Source organism: Eutrigla gurnardus (genome assembly GCF_963514095.1).
Source record: "Eutrigla gurnardus genome assembly, chromosome: 15".
NCBI classification, from domain to species: domain Eukaryota; kingdom Metazoa; phylum Chordata; class Actinopteri; order Perciformes; family Triglidae; genus Eutrigla; species Eutrigla gurnardus.
The window spans coordinates 8465793-8483170 of record NC_139938.1 but is presented as its reverse complement, the minus strand read 5'-3'; the positions used below and the strand labels follow the sequence as shown (position 1 = coordinate 8483170).

The window sequence follows — 17378 nt, the reverse complement described above, 5'->3', positions numbered from 1 at the left end:
TTTTGTTTCACCTCGTCCCTTTTTTCACATTTAAAACACAAGAAATCGTTCTGCTTTTGAGACGAATGTTAACCTGTGTCAGTTTCTTTACTTTATAACATGATAAATGAAAGAGCTTTTCCTCTGTTTACTCATCATTCATAACCAGATAAGTCCTCTGTTGATTCCCTAAATCTGGAAATTAGCAAATCTTAAATAATCATGATCAAAACATACCACCAAAGTAATAAACAAAGCTGCAATATACCTTGATGGCTTTGGGTATTCCTTTATACCCAACTAAACTTTATTTTTCCTAATTGCATCTACAGTAACAGTTTAGATGTGATGATAAAAGCTTTTGGTTTAGGTGCTTGAAAGTGCTTGAATTTTACTTAAAAAGCTGAAGGAACCCAGAATAAAAGACCATTAAAATGCAAACGTAATGATACATAAACACAGATGTAGTCAAATAGAACCACATAGAGTGTACACAGTATTTAAGGCTTGCATAAAGGATTTTGTTTTCTCGAGGCCTGTCATATATGTTCATAAAATGTAAGATGTGTAGTTGAAAAAAATATGGTTTTGCAATCTTCATTTCATCATCATTGAAAGCATGTTAATTCTAAGTCAGGTTTTAGTTCAATCAAATGTAGTCACAGAAGATGGGAGTGAACCTGTTGACCGAATCTAGGCATTTAAAAAGTAACACCGAGTACTCCTTGCCTCACGTTCTGTTTTTCTAATAATGATTTAAATGTTGGCTCTCCAAAGCAGCAAGCAGTATTTGTTTTTCAACGCCTCATGTCTCTGCAGGCTTGTTGAAGAAGCATGTGTGTGCCTTGGTGCTGGCGTGTTTGCATCTGCCGCCTTACCTGTAGTAGTATTATTATTATGTCTCTGCTCCAGACCCCACAGAGCATGCTCAGGTTGGCACAGACCATGGGAACTGCCCCCGAGGGGGATCACAGGCTCTAAGATGATAGATGAGCGAGAAGGGGCGCTGATGTTCTACCTGCAATCTTCCAGCCTGTTGGCTAATTCTTTAGACCTCTTCAGCTTTTCATCACTCACTAAAACCAACATCTCTGACGCCTCAAGGGCTCGGCTTTTCATAATCTGAGGAACTGAGCGAGGGTGGGTGGCGCTTGTAATAGTCCTGTTTTTATAGCTGGTGTTCTCAGAGAGAAACACCCGGTGAAATGTGTTTCAGGTACACAGCGCTCTTTCCTGTTGGTTGCCAGGTGATCTCTCCAGCCACGAGGAAGACAATGGTCGTGTTGTTACCTAATCTCAGCTCCTATCTCCTCTCAAGACTGCTGTTATGTTTAACAGACCGGTCGTTTAGGTTTGTGTCATACAGTAACTTACAGTATTGTGTTTTATTTTTCATTCTGGGCAATAAACAGCATCAAATGTATAGTTTTGTTAGTTTGATTTAAGTTTTTAAGTACTGTAGTAGAACGACACAACAACCAGTGAAGAAGTCCAGCTAACAAGTTAAAAGCAACAGACATAGTCTTCTTCCATTCTCTTCTGTTGATAAGTTACTGTCATGTTAACTTTTAGACACATTAACGCTGCGTGCTTAGAACCTGATTATGTAAATGTGTCTTAAAGTGATACCGTATCTAATTCCTCTCTCCATTAGATAAGCTGCAGGTCTAAAAAATGTCATTTAATTACACCAATTACTGTACTTTAGATTGGTTCAATCAGGGTGTGATTTTGCTCAGTAATCTTCCTGTCATAAAGTATACAGTAGTATATCAAGACTGATTTTAAAGGTCACAGAGAAATATTTCTTTCTAAAGTATACTTTCTACAGACTATGATGCTATAATCATAAAACTCTATGTATACCATTTCATTAGAGATAATTCTAAAAATAAACACTAAAATAAAATAAAAAACAATGGGGAACAATTTAGGGTAGATCCAGCCCCCCTAAAATAGGCCAAACAACATCATTGGTTTATTCCATGTTTTAAATGTTGAAATTTGAAAATGTTAAGACTGTAAATGATTAAACAAATCATTTAGACTAAAAAAATAGAAAGAAAAAAACTACAGTAGTGCAATCATTTCTAAAGACTAAAGGCTGGATTATGCTTCCGCGTCGACACAACGCAAGGGGGCTTGCGGACCCCTTGCGTCCTTGCGGACCCCCCTTGCGTCAACGCAAGGGCCTGACGTGTGCTTCCCAAAAATCCTCGACGCGCGTCGAGGCGACGCAACGCCAACGCAGCGGCTTTGGCTGTGATTGGTCCGCTAACTACATCCGCTGGAGACCGCTATCCGGTTTCCACTCATAAACACCGCCATTTAAACTTTTAAAAGGCTACTTTTATTGTTTTCACCTCGTTTTATTGTTTGCACCTTCTCGCTTTTGCACAAATAAATAAAACACCAAGTTCTGAAAAATTGTGGACGTTTAAAGCCGGAAAGTAAACAAATACGCTATAACGAAGCTTACGATGATATACGCCAAGAGTCTCGGTCGGTCGGTCAGTCTTTACAAAAACCATAGCGCCCTTTACCGGTGTGGCATTGAATTGCATTTCGACACGTAAACCCAACGCAGAACCATCACGGTCTCCAAGCAACTGCGTGGCCGTTGCGTTGCCGTTGCGTTATCACTACGCGGAAGCATAATCAAGCCTTAATATTTTATCAGTCTTTATGATGTATCTATAAAGTTGAACCATGCATACATGAGTCATTTCCTTGTCTTAGTGTTCAGGTCAGAGTTCAGCCTGTTCATCACACCCTGAGTGATGGCTGAAAATGTCCCTTCCATCATATTAGTCAGAGGGCCTGACTAATATGATGGAAACCAGTCCGGGGTCCCGGTGTGAAGGAAACCAGTCTGGGGGCCGGTCTCCATTATGTTGGGGAGCAGCCCAACGGGTGCTTTCTCTTCAACAGGATGTGACGTAACCTGCTGTCCAACATGTCTGTCAGGTCTGCTAGCTCAGCTGTATTCCTCGGGTTAGTCAGTCTTCTGCCTGACCTTTAGTGGCCACAAAAGTTGGTATAATTTATGGGAACATGGTGATGTAAAAGCTGATCCGGAGGTTAATTTAAACTAATATTTGTTTTTCGTATTGTTGCTTTAATGTTTCAAAAGCACATTGTTTGCATACCGTCTGTCTGAATGTATTCACCCTCCAGCAGCACGCCACCGTTGTCCTGCTGTGGGTTCACCTGGGACTGGATCCCGGTATGAGCCACAGACGCAAGTATAGCTACTCTCACTCAAAGAAAAAAACTTAATTGGACTCCAGAGTCCAATTAAAATAATCAAGTGAAATGGATTTTTATATATCAACAGCTCTCAACGAGGTAACTGCCGAACTAACAGCTCCTAGCTAACGGTGCTAATAGCACTAACAGTACAAACTATGGCAAACATGCTGACAGAGCAAACAGGGTTTTCCTGAGGGGGAACCGCAGGATGAGGACACTGTTAAAGCCATATGAGAACAGTGCAGAGCCGGGGGGGCCAGCTAATGGTGAATATGCACATGTACGAATATGCACTAAAAGCAGGCGAGGCTGGCTATGTAAACTAAGCACAGAGAAGCTCAGATAACAACACACACGGAGGGAAAGTGACGTCATCCTCAGGTAAATATCTTTACATAGACATCGGTTGTTTGGTGCTATATTATTGCACTGAATGATTTATATTACTGCTTTTGTTTTTTGTTTTTAATTAAATTAACTCATTGACCTTGAGACTGATATTCAAGTCACACACAACTTTAGATGAATCATATTACATATCTATATGAGATCAGATGTCAAACTTTTACAGATTGTCACAATAGGCAGCTGGTCTCTGCTGCTGTATTATAGTTCGGCTAAGAGAGTTCAGGTAATCACAGTTTGCTCTTAATTGTTGTGCGGCCAGTAAACTGGACAGGTGAGAGTGTCCTCCTTCCTGTCAGACATGGCGTCTGCTTTCTCATTTCTATGACTGATGTATGATGAGAGGGACTTTTCGGTTTGGCTGAGTCACACCGCAGCAACAAAACCCTCATGAACCAGAACACGCTGAAGTGATGCAAGACAAGAGGAAAAGTTAATGACTGTAGTCTAAAGGGAATTAAGAGAAAAGCTTTGATTCCTTGTTTCCACACCCTTTGCTTTCGATTTCAGTCACAGATGATCTGAAAACAAACGCAGAAGCAACGAAACAACATCTGTTCGACACTCTCCGACTGGTTGCTGGGAGAATAGAGCTCATACAGAGTGCTTTGGGCTGTTTTTTTCTTTATCTCTCCCCTTATTTCGATCTCACAGAACTCGCTGAACAAGATCAGAGGCAAGCTGTAACATGTGGATGCAACGTCAGGGTGAAGGGATGGATGTGTGCGCACACAGCGATGATGAATTATAAGATTTACAACATTTGAACTAATATGTATCACCATCAAACTTCCCAACCTGATAATTACATTAATATCTCTTTGTATCACTTCATGAATCAGAAAGCAGCAGTCATACAAAAAAGAATTCTTAGGAATACAATGTGGTTAAAATCAGGCTATGAATGATATATGAACAAACGCCTGTTTAAGTGCTGAAGTGGAGATTTCTGGCTCAGTCTGAGAATAAAGTAGTTTAACCTACAGAAAACAACCTTTAAAGAGATGAACTGAAACCGTTTGAATGGTGTAAAATAATATCACCATGAAACTTCCAGAATTGATTACTTATATTAAGATAATATATAATCTCTCTCTCTCTCTCTCTCTCTCTCTCTCTCTCTCTCTCTCTCTCTCTCTCTCTCTCTCTCTTAATTGCCGGCCACGGTAATCACTGGGCGCTCTCTATGGGAATCTATTGAGGCAGGTGATTGCCACCTGGCTGTGCGTTTCACCTCCCCCCACTTTCTCCCTGGGAAGCCGGATTCCGTGTTGCTTGCAGGTAGCTCGGGTTGGCTCGGCGAGTGTCTTCTGCATTATAGGTGTTACAGAAGCATGGCCAGGTGGTTACACGGTGTCTGAACGGTGTCTTTCTTTGCATCGGCGTCTCATGCTGAGTCCAATTCCTGTTTACAGTCCCAACTCATGAACGGTGTGACTTAGCTACCATATGTGATGTTGTTTGGTGAACTTGATGTTACTTTCAACATGGGTGGGGTGCTCTGTTGATGTTATTGATTTACAAAAACAATTCAAACAACCATTGGAAACAACCTGTCTTTTTAAAAAGTACATTGAAGGAGGTCATCATAGTGGTGGAATGTGTCTCAGTCATTATTCTATTGCCATCTCCTGGTCAAAGAGTAGAAGTACAACTACCAACCTACAATAAACCTTATTTCATAAAAGAAAAATAATTGCCAAAGAGGTGATGAAACATCTGTATCCTGTAAAATAAAGAAATAGTTGCATTGCATAGCTGTATTCCATAGGTTATACACTGTAAATGTTGACCATCTGGCAGCCTCGGCACAGTCAGATGTGCAGCCACCTTCATTGTTTGTATACATCACACAATTATACATAGGCCTCATGTTGGCAATGAAGGCTGCAAGAATCAAACTATTATCAAACTAATTCACAACTCCTAGTAAAACTACTGCTAATTCATGGCTAAAAGTCCTGCAAGCATCCAAAGAAGCAGACAGCATCATGATGCCTCCACAGACTGGAAGACTGATGTAATCTGAAACAGATTGGGACACGTGTTGACACCGTAGCAGTACACTGGTTACTGAGTGGTGATATTTCCACCTCACAGATGCGTTTCACCTCAGTGTGAACTTTAACCTTACCACACGCTTTTTGACTTAAGCTTTTCAGGAATCTACATTTCTCTCCTAATGTACTTCAATTAGATAAACAGTTTAGGTTGCCAAGTAAAAAGACAAATTTAAAAACTTTACAGTGATTGTTAAAAATGTTAACAACATTTGGCCATGTGGTCATTACAGATTTGACACCAACACTTGCTCTTCTGAATGATTACCATCTCATAATCATTTAGAATGTGTGTGTGTGTGTGTGTGTGTGTGTGTGTGTGTGTGTGTGTGTGTGTGTGTGTGTGTGTGTGTGTGTGTGTGTGTGTGTGTGTGTGTGTGTATATATATATATATATATATATATAATGTTTCACACTATATTTTTTGGAGTTTATATTTTATATTTATTCTGTTTTGCACTGGTGCTCGTGTTACCTCGTATACACTTAAAATGTATTGCTTTGTTTGTTCGTGTTCTTCTGTATTCCTTCAATATTAATAAAGTTCCATCTCATCTTATTGCCTTTTTATTCACCGTATGTATTTAATTGCGTATACCTGTACTGAGACTCGGTGGTAAAGCAAAGAGAACTGGATCAAGAAATGACAAGCGTTCCCCACTCCTCCCAAATGGCATTGATCAAAGAATTTGGTGCATATTACTAAATTAAGTTGTCAAATGAAATTACCAGAAATGTAAGCCTGACTTTTACAACATTGTATGCCTAAAAACATTGTTTTATGGCTGTTGACAGTACTTTCTGATTCATGCACCCTGCAGTTGACTCTAATATAACTAAATTAAACAGAAACTTTAAATCTGTCTTCATCCAAAAGTTCACATTTCTTTTCTGGAAATGTTTAGTAATTAGGCCAGCATAGATATCTTCAACAGGTGGTCCATTTGATCCCAAACTTTTTTCTTCCAAAAATGTAAATAATGCCCAAAATACACATTAACACAAATACAAACTATAATAAGCAAATCTTCCTATTTGTTAAATGTTTTGTTGTGAAATTGTGATTTAAAAAAATGCCCACATAGAATTAAAATATGTTTATGAATATGGAATATGTCCCTGTGTCTACTGACTTCTCCCCGTCCGTCTCTCTCTCTGTCTCTCTCTCTCTCTCTCTCTCTCTCTCTCTCTCTCTCTCTCTCTCTGTCTCTCTCTCTCTCTCTCTCTCTCTCTCTGTCTCTCTCTGTCTCCATCTCTCTCTCTCTATCTCTCTCCACCAGACGCTGCTAACGTTATGTCTTTATTGATAATTTGATCTTTTTGTGTTAATGCGTTAAAAAATAGTGTATTAACTCAAAGAAATGAATTGACGTGCGTTAATCCATTAATTTTGGCCCTAATAGATATACATATACAGTATCATTCTACTCTATTTTGCAGATTTGAAAATGTGTCTTACTAGGTAAAATTGTTTACGTTTTTGTCAAAAAACGTGATCAGTGATCAATTCAATAAATGGATTTAGGTCACTGACTGTTTGGTTCAGACACTGGGATTAAATCCCAAATTGTTTTAGCAATTGTAAAAAACTGTCATTTAAGGTCATCACTGTTTCTGAAATACAACTTCAGAGCTTTCAAACAAAAAAAATAAATGGTTATTATAATAAACAGAAAAAATGGATGCTTCAATGCAACTATTTCTTTATTTTACATGAGATAGTATAGGTTGGTGTCGAGGTCACCGACTGCGAGAGGGAGAGATGTTTCATCACCTTTTTGGCAAGCTTTTTCCTTTTTTCATAAAATAACAAGGTTTATTGTAGGTTGTTGTACTTCTACTCTTTGACCAGGAGATGGCGCAAACTCTGCAAGCTTGGCTAGAATAACAACTGAGACAAATTCCATCACTTATGATGACCTCATTCAATGTACTTTTTAAAAATAAAAGTTGTTTCCAATTATAATTTGAATCATTTGTGTGAATCAACAACATCAACAGAGCACTTGTCATCATGAAGATTATTATTTATGAGCTGGTAATCATTCAGAGGAGCCACTGTTCTTGCATGCTAAAGAAGGGTCGGGGTGTGTTAGTTGCATAATGCAAAACATAAAGTTAACCAAACAACCTCAAAGATTGTCTGCTTAGTTAGTTATTTCCAAGTCAAAATGGCACGACTCCCCCTAAAGCTATTACAGTTCTTCACAACTGCTAAAACACTTATTCCCAGTCTGTGAACCAAACGGTCAGTGGCCTCAAGCCATTTATTGAATTGATCACTCTTTTGGCAAAACTCTAAACACATTACGCTAAAACACATTTGTCAGAGAGGTCAGAGTGCACAAGTGAGTTGGAAGTTGATATCAAAGATGGATGGAGACAATCTGAGAGGCAGAAGAGGAAGAGTGGGTGTGAGGAGGAAGAGGAAGAACAGTAATTTCAGATGACAGTCAATGATACAATTACTAAAAATGCAGTTTAAATTTCCAAAAGAAATATTCAAAGAGCAAAGACCCCAGAACTTTGGATTGTCCACTTCTCCTCTGTGCACCTGTCCACGATTTTGCTCTTTGAATATTTCTTTTGGAAATTTAAACTGCATTTTTAGTAATTGTATCATTTAATGTAATTAACTTTACTTACCTATTTACTATTACCTCAAAAGTAATACACTTAATACACAGCAGGGGGTCCCCATAAATTATTTGATCCCAGAAATGCCAATATAGAATTACAATATGTTCTATAAATATATGAATCTGTCAACAATTATTATTTAAATGGCTTAGCATTGTATACATACATCATTACAAAATACTTTTATACATGGTCCTATGGTCTGCACTACACATTATGATTGGCCGGGTTTAATAAGCAACACAATTGTATACAATATGTAATATGGGGGCCCTCCACCGTGTCGCTATATAAACGTTGAAGACCTCTGATTTAGAGAAAAGCCTGGAAGGTTTGTAGAAATGTGGCTTAGCAGTTGTGAAAAACCGCAATAGTTATTCACATCGTTCTTTCGCGGGAATTCCCCACGTGTTACTTCACGTGAAGGAGAATAAAAACCGAATATGCGGAGCGCTTCCTGAAATACAGGTCTGCGGGTCCATGCAATAACTTCAATAAGGAGGGGATGATTTTCTATCACGAGTTTGTGTTTTTAGGTTACTTTGTTAGTTATACCATAAACCCCGAATTACTCCTTTATAGAGAAATGTTTTGATGACGCTAGAAGAACTTACCTTGACTTAACAGTAGGGGTGTTTTCACGGCTAATGCTGTCAGAGGTGGTTTGTATATTGAAACTAAACTATTTCCATGAAATGCTCATGCGTATTTCCTTTACCAATACGTCATACTTCTTGTTGGTGTTTAACTCGGGGCGGACTCGCTGATAAATAAAGTGGCCATGATTCTGTCCACCCCTCAGATAAACTAGTGGGTCGTTCCGGTGAGGTGGGAGCGAGGTTCCTGTATCTTCCCCCGGGTTTGCCGTGACGCGCGTATGTTTGTGAGCTCGCAGTGGCAGCAGAGAACCGAGGGGGTCCACACAAAAGGAGTAGCTGTCCGCAGCTGTCTGACGAAAAAAGGTGAGTTTCTCCAAAGTGTTGCCCTGAAACACCGGCGACACCTTCGCACTGTCGGATGCCTCGCCGTTTAACAACGCCAAATAACGGTCACGAATCAGCCAGACCGGAGTCATCGGAGGATGTCTGTGAGCTGCTAGCTTAACTTCTTGTTAGCCAGCATTTGTTTAACGGTATGTAAATAGAGCCTGCATTACTGCTCACCGCTAAGAGCTGAACTATCACTGTAGCTGAACGGTACCCGAGGTTATTTAAGCCCCCGACACGGAGAAAAAACACGTCACGGCGACGGTTAACTGTGCATGTTTTGGTGAAGGGAAAAGTTCAAATGAAATGCGAGCCCCGTCATTGCTATCACTGGGTAACCTTCCGAAACAACGGCGAGCGTCAACTACTAACGCTAGCTAAGTCTGGGTGGTATTAAATGCTCCTGTACATGGATAATATAACCCTCAGTACAGTTAGATAACTCTGTCAGTAGGTTGTTGTTTCGTTGTGCTCTTTAAGAAACAGAAAGCAACCGGAGAGCTCTCAATATGACTCAAAGCTGTGGGACCTGTAGCATACATGCCGTTATTTTGTGAGGCAAGTCACAAGACAGCGTGTCAGGGTGTTTTGGGGGTTTTAAACCTTGTTGCATACAAAAGGTATTTCTTGTTTTTCAGTTTTCAACTTGTCACGGTGGAATTCATTTCCCCGAAGGAGTTCAGCAACCGTGAAAACCTTCTTTTAATGTGATTGGTAAAGTGGGACGAGTTGGATTTCCAAGAGCAACATGAAACCTACTTGAGTCCCTAGTTTGTCAAATGAAATTAAAAGTACTCCAGATACAATAAACTGTACAGTGTTGCTTATACTGATCAGTGGTTGCACAAACTAATGATGCACATAACTGGTCTCTTGTGATATATTTCCACAACTTTGCACTAATCTAACTAAATGGTTTGTGGGGAAAGCTACACTGGAGCAGATACTAAGCTTGACTTTAGTCTTTAGTTCCTAACAGTTCAGGTGTTTTGCCAGTTTATGGATAACATACTTCTATCTGTTGAAATGAACCCCTCCTTTCTGTAAATGTCAACGACATAAACCAAAGCCATCATACTTACCAATTGTAAATGTGAGTCCCATCTGGAAGTGTATGCTATTTTCCCATTGAGATAACCGTTGTTTTTATGATATGACTGCTAATGCTTGGATTGTTGTTTCTGTGCGAGGATGACATCAGATTGTGTTGAACACCATGGGATCCAATAGCACGTTGTCACAGTGAAAGGAGAGAGGCTGTCCTTTTCAATCTGCTGTCATCAATTAGCTGCACTAATTCATCAACTTGTATTTATGATGATGTGATTATACATCACTGGCTACAAACACAAGGACACTGCCCCTTTCAATATGCTCACACAGTGAGTGAACCAAAAACTATTGGTTTATTTGAAAATGTGACCTAATTAGCAAAAAAAAAAGAGCTTGGTGGTTGTGCAAGCTTCTGGTATTTAGCCCTGTGCTCTGCTTCACTGGTTGTTTGTCTCCAGAAGCACAATGGATGAAGAGGAGCAGTTTGTGAACATTGATCTGAATGATGACAATATCTGCAGTGTCTGCAAGCTAGAGACGGAAACGGGGACCATGTCGTTCTGCCATGTCTGCTTTGAACTCAGCATCGAAGGTAAGAAACCAGATTGGGGAGAGTATTTGTTTGTCTGCACACTAGAGTGAAGAGCAAACAAAGTGATGTTATGGGCACGCTACATACTATGATACTTGTGCTAGTGTTTCAAAGCAGTGTAGCTCCTTTAAAGGTACAGCGTTACCACGGTTTTGCACTTGGTGGCTCACGTTACCATTGCAACCCCACTGATAGATGCAACTTAATCCTACACTTAGATTTAGATTTAATATTCATCTTCATCTCCAGTTTCACTCGCTTCATATAGAGACAGTTGTATGTGGATAGGTAAGCTCTCTCCTGGCTCTCTTAGCTGCCAAGAGTGTGAAGCATTTGGATCACACAATAAATGACTTTTGCAGAAACATCCGTATTCTTTTTGAATGTCAGTTTCCATCACAGTGAATATGTATTTGCCCCAAGAGCTGTCCTACAGCCTCAGAAACTTTCAGATTTGTTGATGTCTGATATGTTTGCCCTCCACAAACATATCTTTCATCTTCTCCAAGAACAATTTATAAGATATGTGCAGGGCGACATTGGGCCTGTAGGAACAAAGCTGTCTCTAAAGCAGGCCACAGTGATTCTCCCGTTTGATATGCCAGTCTAACCCAAGAGCATGCATTTTAAGTTTTTTCATCTCTTAATTAATGAGTGGCCTATTTGAAGAAGAATGGGGGGGGGAAATCAGAAGGGATTAGGTATGCTTCTCAATTGGCACTCGTCTCATAGATCCACAAAGGCTCTTTTGTGCAAGAAGTGTGTGTGTGTTTATATCTGCACAGTATGATTGTGTGCGACTTGTAAAACGGAGCAATATAGCTGACTAAGTGCTCCCAGAAGTGTATATCAGTCTGTTGACAGCAGGAGAAAATGCATATGCATGAAATATGTATAGGTCTATTCTGTTCTGGTATAAGGGAACATGGGGGTGTATATTAATCCCTTTGCTCTTTGTGTGCTGTAGTCTTTAGCCACAGTCTCATTCATGCATTGTTAGAATAGTACTTAAGCTGTGTTAATAAGTGACTTGCAAGCTCATTAATCCTTATTTAGGGAAAACAATCTAAATATGGAATAACAATGCAGCCTGGGTTTGCAATCAGCCTTAGTAGATGATTGATCTGCATAATATGTAGCCCCAAGTACTACATAGATTGTTTTCACATATCCCCCGGAGCAGCTGGCTTCTGTGCATATTGTTGTCAGAAAACTAAATACAGTTTTCAGGGTCACCTTTTTATATTTTTCCTTTGTGCTTCATTAGCATCCAGTTTGGACGAATGGGTCACTGAACACTTTAAACAGGATTGAACAAATATTGCTATTTATATTATATATATATTTACCCGTCGGCCTCCTAGTTTGCTCCATTTTAATGTGGCTCTGTTCAGGTAGGAAAAGTCAGCTGATGGGACATTTATGTAGTGCGTATCCTCAGCTTGTGCCTGTGTGTGTGGCAATGAAGTGGCTGTGATGTAACTAACTATTGGGGGATAAGAGGGGGGTTTGCAGACATGCGTTTCTGTTGCAGCCAAGCTCTTCATAGGTGGGAGGGGACTTGCCAAACTGCATGTGGCTGCTTTAGGCATGGCTGATTAGAAGCTTAGGCCAACTGTGTGTCTGCCGACTGCTCATGTAGACTTAATAGCCACACTATTCATTCATCCCGTGCCATCCTTTGCTAAAGGATAAGAGAACAAAGGTCCAAAAGACGAAGTGTACAGAAAAAATATGAAGTGGAGAGAATGGTCTTCATCTCTCGTCGTAGACACAAACACCCCCCCTCCGTGTCTTTCTGTTCTAAACCATATCATGCTACCTCAAGGGTGAATTACTGCTGCTGAATATTCATTGCCATCTTGCTATATGCTCGTTTTGAATATTCAATAGTAGCAGCATTGCTTCTGTGTTTTTCAAATACTATACCAAGAGTATATTGTGACGTGCTAAGCACAGTATATATATAAAGGCCATCAGGGACTCATATTGAACAAAATGAATAAATACATTTATTACAATTGTTTAGAAAAATGTCATCTCTGTAATGAATATCTAAAATGCCCTCATTGATTGGTGTAGAAAATGCAGCGTCTTCTAGAGGAAACTTCTTGCTGAATATACTTAAATTTCTCATACTACTTGTTGATGGAAAATATTGGTTTCAGGTATACACATAAATATTTTGCTGTCGAGCATTGCTTTGTAGATGAGCCATCACATGATTGTCTTAAAAGGTCTATGTAACGTAAGGTTGCATGTAAAGACCAACAAAGGGAAAACCCATCCTCCCAGCATATTTTGTGCACTGTTGTGCTTTATTAAAATCATACAGATTGTGTGTGTGTGTGACTTCAGTGATTTAGTATTCCACTTTCATAAAACGGGCAGACTCACGAGATACAGATTAACAAAGAAATGGTGAAAATCTGAGCCGCGGTAGCTGAAACATAGCGTTTGTTAATCCCTCGTATGGGAATGACGTCATTTGGGTTATTTTTCTAACTTTGCTTCCTCCTTATGATGTGTAAAATCTGTGGAACGTCCCTTTTTAATGTCTAAAATGTAATCTGTCTAATCATTTTTGAACACCAATAACTGGCAACTGCAACGGTGTACCTTTTTGTCACAGCAGAGCACAGGCCCATTATGAGGTAACTGCTTATACTTCAGTAATTAATTTCCACCCACGACCTCCTGAAGCTCTGCTTGGAGACTTGCATGGCATGGGTTTGTTCAGACTTGTCTGTTTAAACATTGGCTGCCAACACACGCACAGTATTCACAGTTGAAGTTTGGCAGTACTCTTCATCAACTAAAACACAAGATCTACCCAGAATAAAACAGTTTCATCCTCGGATGAATGAGCTTGGAGCAAGGTGTGCTGCGTATGCTGCGGCCCACAGAACCGCCAGGTGCAGAAGTATGTAGGCTGTTTGTGGCAAAAATGTTGAACACAGTTCGACACAGGATGAATGTTCAGGAAGTGCAGCCTTTGTTGTAGCTCCAAGTGGTTGTTTCCTGAGGAAAGTGCTTTGGCCTGTGTGTGCTGCGTCCATCAAAAAATACAGAATAGAAATTGTGTCTATTTATGCAGTGTTTCCCACACATAGGCAGGTACCAGGTATATTAACGGCCGCTCAAGTAAAAAAAAAAGTATTCAGACATATGGATTTGTTAACACATTTAAAGCTTCATTTTTAAAGCCATCCATCCGAGATAACGATGCAACCCCTTGACATCTGCGATCAATAAACTAGTCTAGGAGCACACAGTTCAGGTATGAACTGCTCATTCAACTCAATGCGGTAAAATGCAGTAAAATTATAACCGCAGTACTTGGCTTTAATAACAAGATCCTGGAGAATGTATTTTCAATTGAATGCAGAGTAAATCATTTGGGTAGGCTGACTTTTCATGCATTAACCGTGGAACAGCAAGACAGACGTAATAGCAGAGATTTAAATATTTGACATTCATCAGTTTTCTCAGCTGTCATCTTCATTAGGTTTGGGATCATTTGGAGAGCTCATTTAGGAAGACCTTTCACAGTTTTGATCAACTCAAAATCCTCACAGATGAGGATGCAGCAGAGAGTGCAAGGAGTTGAATGTCTGACCAGTGTGCCTGCCTTCATTATAGGCAGGGGGCCGCCGTAAAAATCCAGCACGACCCATTTCAATCTTCAATAACTTTTTTTATTGCTTTTTTATTGTTGAAAATAAACTAAGCAGGTCATGGTTGTCAGTGACCCATTTGCTGAGTGGTGGAATTGCGACTTCGTGACATTTCATAAAATTCGGAAGCAGCGGTGCCATAATTTTAAAATACACATAGCACACACACGAATACACAACCCTGTAGCAGAAAATAGTCCTCTAGTCAGACTGATTAGTGGACTTTTTTCAGCTTTTTTTATTGATTGTCAGATACCTCATTCAAATGGCAGTAGGTAGCTAGTGCAAAGTGCATGCTTTGTGAAAGTCATATTACAGGAATAGTTAACCTCAAAATGAAATTGTCTATTTGAAGTCAAAACACCAATAAAGCTTGTCTGTCAGCAAAACAAAACCGTAGCTAAGTTTTAGCTCTCTCTTGAAAGTATTCAAACCACCGGAAATGGCCAAATTTGGTATCAATAACATCATCAGACTCAGTGCAGCATGACTCCAACCAGGCAGGGCTTTTTGAACCGGACTTATTGGATGCGACATGCTGTGCTCTGTAAACACCCTAGAGATGATTATTAACCTCCAGCCTCACACACACACACAGTGTTTTGGTCGTCTCTGGCTCCTGCTCAGACAAGATGTCTACTGAGCTGCCAGCTTCAGCTAAAGCCCAGCTCATTTATTCCTTTGTCTGCTTACGTAATGCAGACTGAATGTTTGCAGAGGCCCGGTAGCATGATTTCCAGCTGTGAAAAACAGAAAATGCCAACGGGAGAGGCTGGAATGATGCAGATGGTGCTGATTCTGGTTGCTGCTCGCTCTATTGTGGCTCATTTAAACGGCTCATTCATTGTGGGTGAACTCTTCACCCTGGGATACAGAGATGGCTAATTATGTTGCTGCCTGTGGAAGCTCTATTTGAACACGGTTGGGGTCCAGAGATTTGCTGAACCTACTGCATGGTACCGCTTTCTAAGCCCTCTAATATAGTACTTTAATGCTTTATTTATAATGGACTGCTTTCCAATCTGTCATTGGTTTGAATAAATAGCCCCCTTTTTTCAAAGTTTATTCTCTTCATTAGCCTTGCTTCTCTGAAATAATTGCCTCTTTCACCACAGGTTGTGAAGCTCTTTTTGAACACATACACTTAAGCTTAACCACTGAATCTGATGTCAGTGTGAGCAGATACTTCTAGAACATTGTCTTCTGCAACCTTGGAGTGATGTACATTGATTATATGAATGTCAGACAGCAGCCACAGCAAAGGTAGCAGTGTATCTCTGTTACTATATCACTTTAACCGTTTTTACTCATTTCTGTAATGCCTTTTGCATAATTGTCACATCCTTGGACTCTTGTACAAAGTGCCCTGCATTGTTTTCTCTCAGATTTGAGATTTGACTTAAAAATACATGCATGCATACGTGCATCACTCTACCCAGAAAGACGTCATTGGTGATTGTCATTGACTGTAGTGCACACACTTCTACACAGCATCTGAAGGGAGCTGCCAGCAGGGCTTTCATATCACACACACGTTAATAAAGTGCTGTACACAATGCCATTGTCAAGGTAAAAATTCCGAACAGTGACTGGAATGTTTTACTTACATTCCATCCAAGATAACTGCCATTGTTAAATATGCATTACGTTATGACAGGATTAACTTTATTTATTCTCATTTTGCTATTGTGATTATAAAATGCTTGTTCTACTTTTTTACTATATGGGAATCTCCCTTTCTTACTAATTTGATCAATCAAATGAGACACTGGGAGATGAGAGCATATTAATAGAGCTCTGAAACTCCAGGATTTATATGAAATAGCAAATAAACACATTTGTCATTAGGCATGGGAGGATATGAAAACTTCATGTCATGATTATCCTGGCTAAAATCAAAACATGCTTAAAACTCTGGCACTTAAACATAATGGTGTCACTTTACGTTTAGTTAAGACACAAATATTATATTGTGTCACAGATAAGACACTTCTTTTTTTAGTTAACATCCTTTTATTTATGATCAACTTAAATAAGTGGATCATAAATCATCATAAGGTCTCCCTTCAAAAATAAAGGATAAAGACCTTTTTTTAAATTTATTTTTGTGTCCTGTATTTTTAAATCAGCCTCTGTCTTTCACTTCTACCGTGATAGCGAACTAGACAGCTTTTTCAAGTCACTTGTGACGATATTTATGATGATCCTGATAATGGAAGTTAAACATGATCAACTTATTGTGATAAAAATCTTACATCGTCTTAATTTGTCATCAAGTATTTTCATACAGTGTGCAGTGTTTGGGGTTCTCAATCCACTTGCTCATTCCAATTCTGATGATTTTAAACAGGTTTGATATGTTATGGTAAAAATCTTGGTTTCAGGAGTTTATTCTCTTTATTACCCATGTCACTTCCTCCACCCAAATGAGACTTCTATTTCTTATGTTTTCTGAATTGTGCAAGTCATATATGAGGGAAAATGATTGACTGGTGGATGTCTATTTGTGGTTTGGTTACTGTCACATGCAACTTTGTGTTTAGGCACAATACTAGTCTGTCATGAATTGAACTCTATGCTGTTGTCTGCTAATATGTGCTTCTGAAATTATAATTTTTAGGGAAATATGTTGATATGTGATATGTGTGGTGTCTCTTGTATTTTTGGTTTTGGTCAAGTTCAGGGTCAGGACGTGATAATACTACCTGTTAGGGGTGTAACGGTACACAAAAA

At 39.5% G+C, this 17378-nt stretch overlaps 1 protein-coding gene across 2 annotated transcripts in view; it reads left to right on the top strand.

Annotated features, from left to right (window-relative positions):
• Nucleotides 1-9157: 9157 nt before the first annotated feature.
• Nucleotides 9158-17378, top strand: part of cUnh21orf91 (chromosome Un C21orf91 homolog) — an 18036-nt gene continuing 9815 nt past the window's right edge. Inside the window, exons 1-2 of one of the 2 annotated variants that reach the window (XM_084029748.1) lie at nucleotides 9158-9299; nucleotides 10835-10968. In XM_084029748.1, the coding sequence (XP_083885874.1) occupies nucleotides 10842-10968 (127 nt within the window). In that variant the 5' untranslated portion in view covers nucleotides 9158-9299; nucleotides 10835-10841. Of the gene's footprint in view, nucleotides 9300-9445; nucleotides 9470-10834; nucleotides 10969-17378 lie in introns of those variants that run through there. The other variant, XM_084029749.1, reaches the window with a different exon arrangement.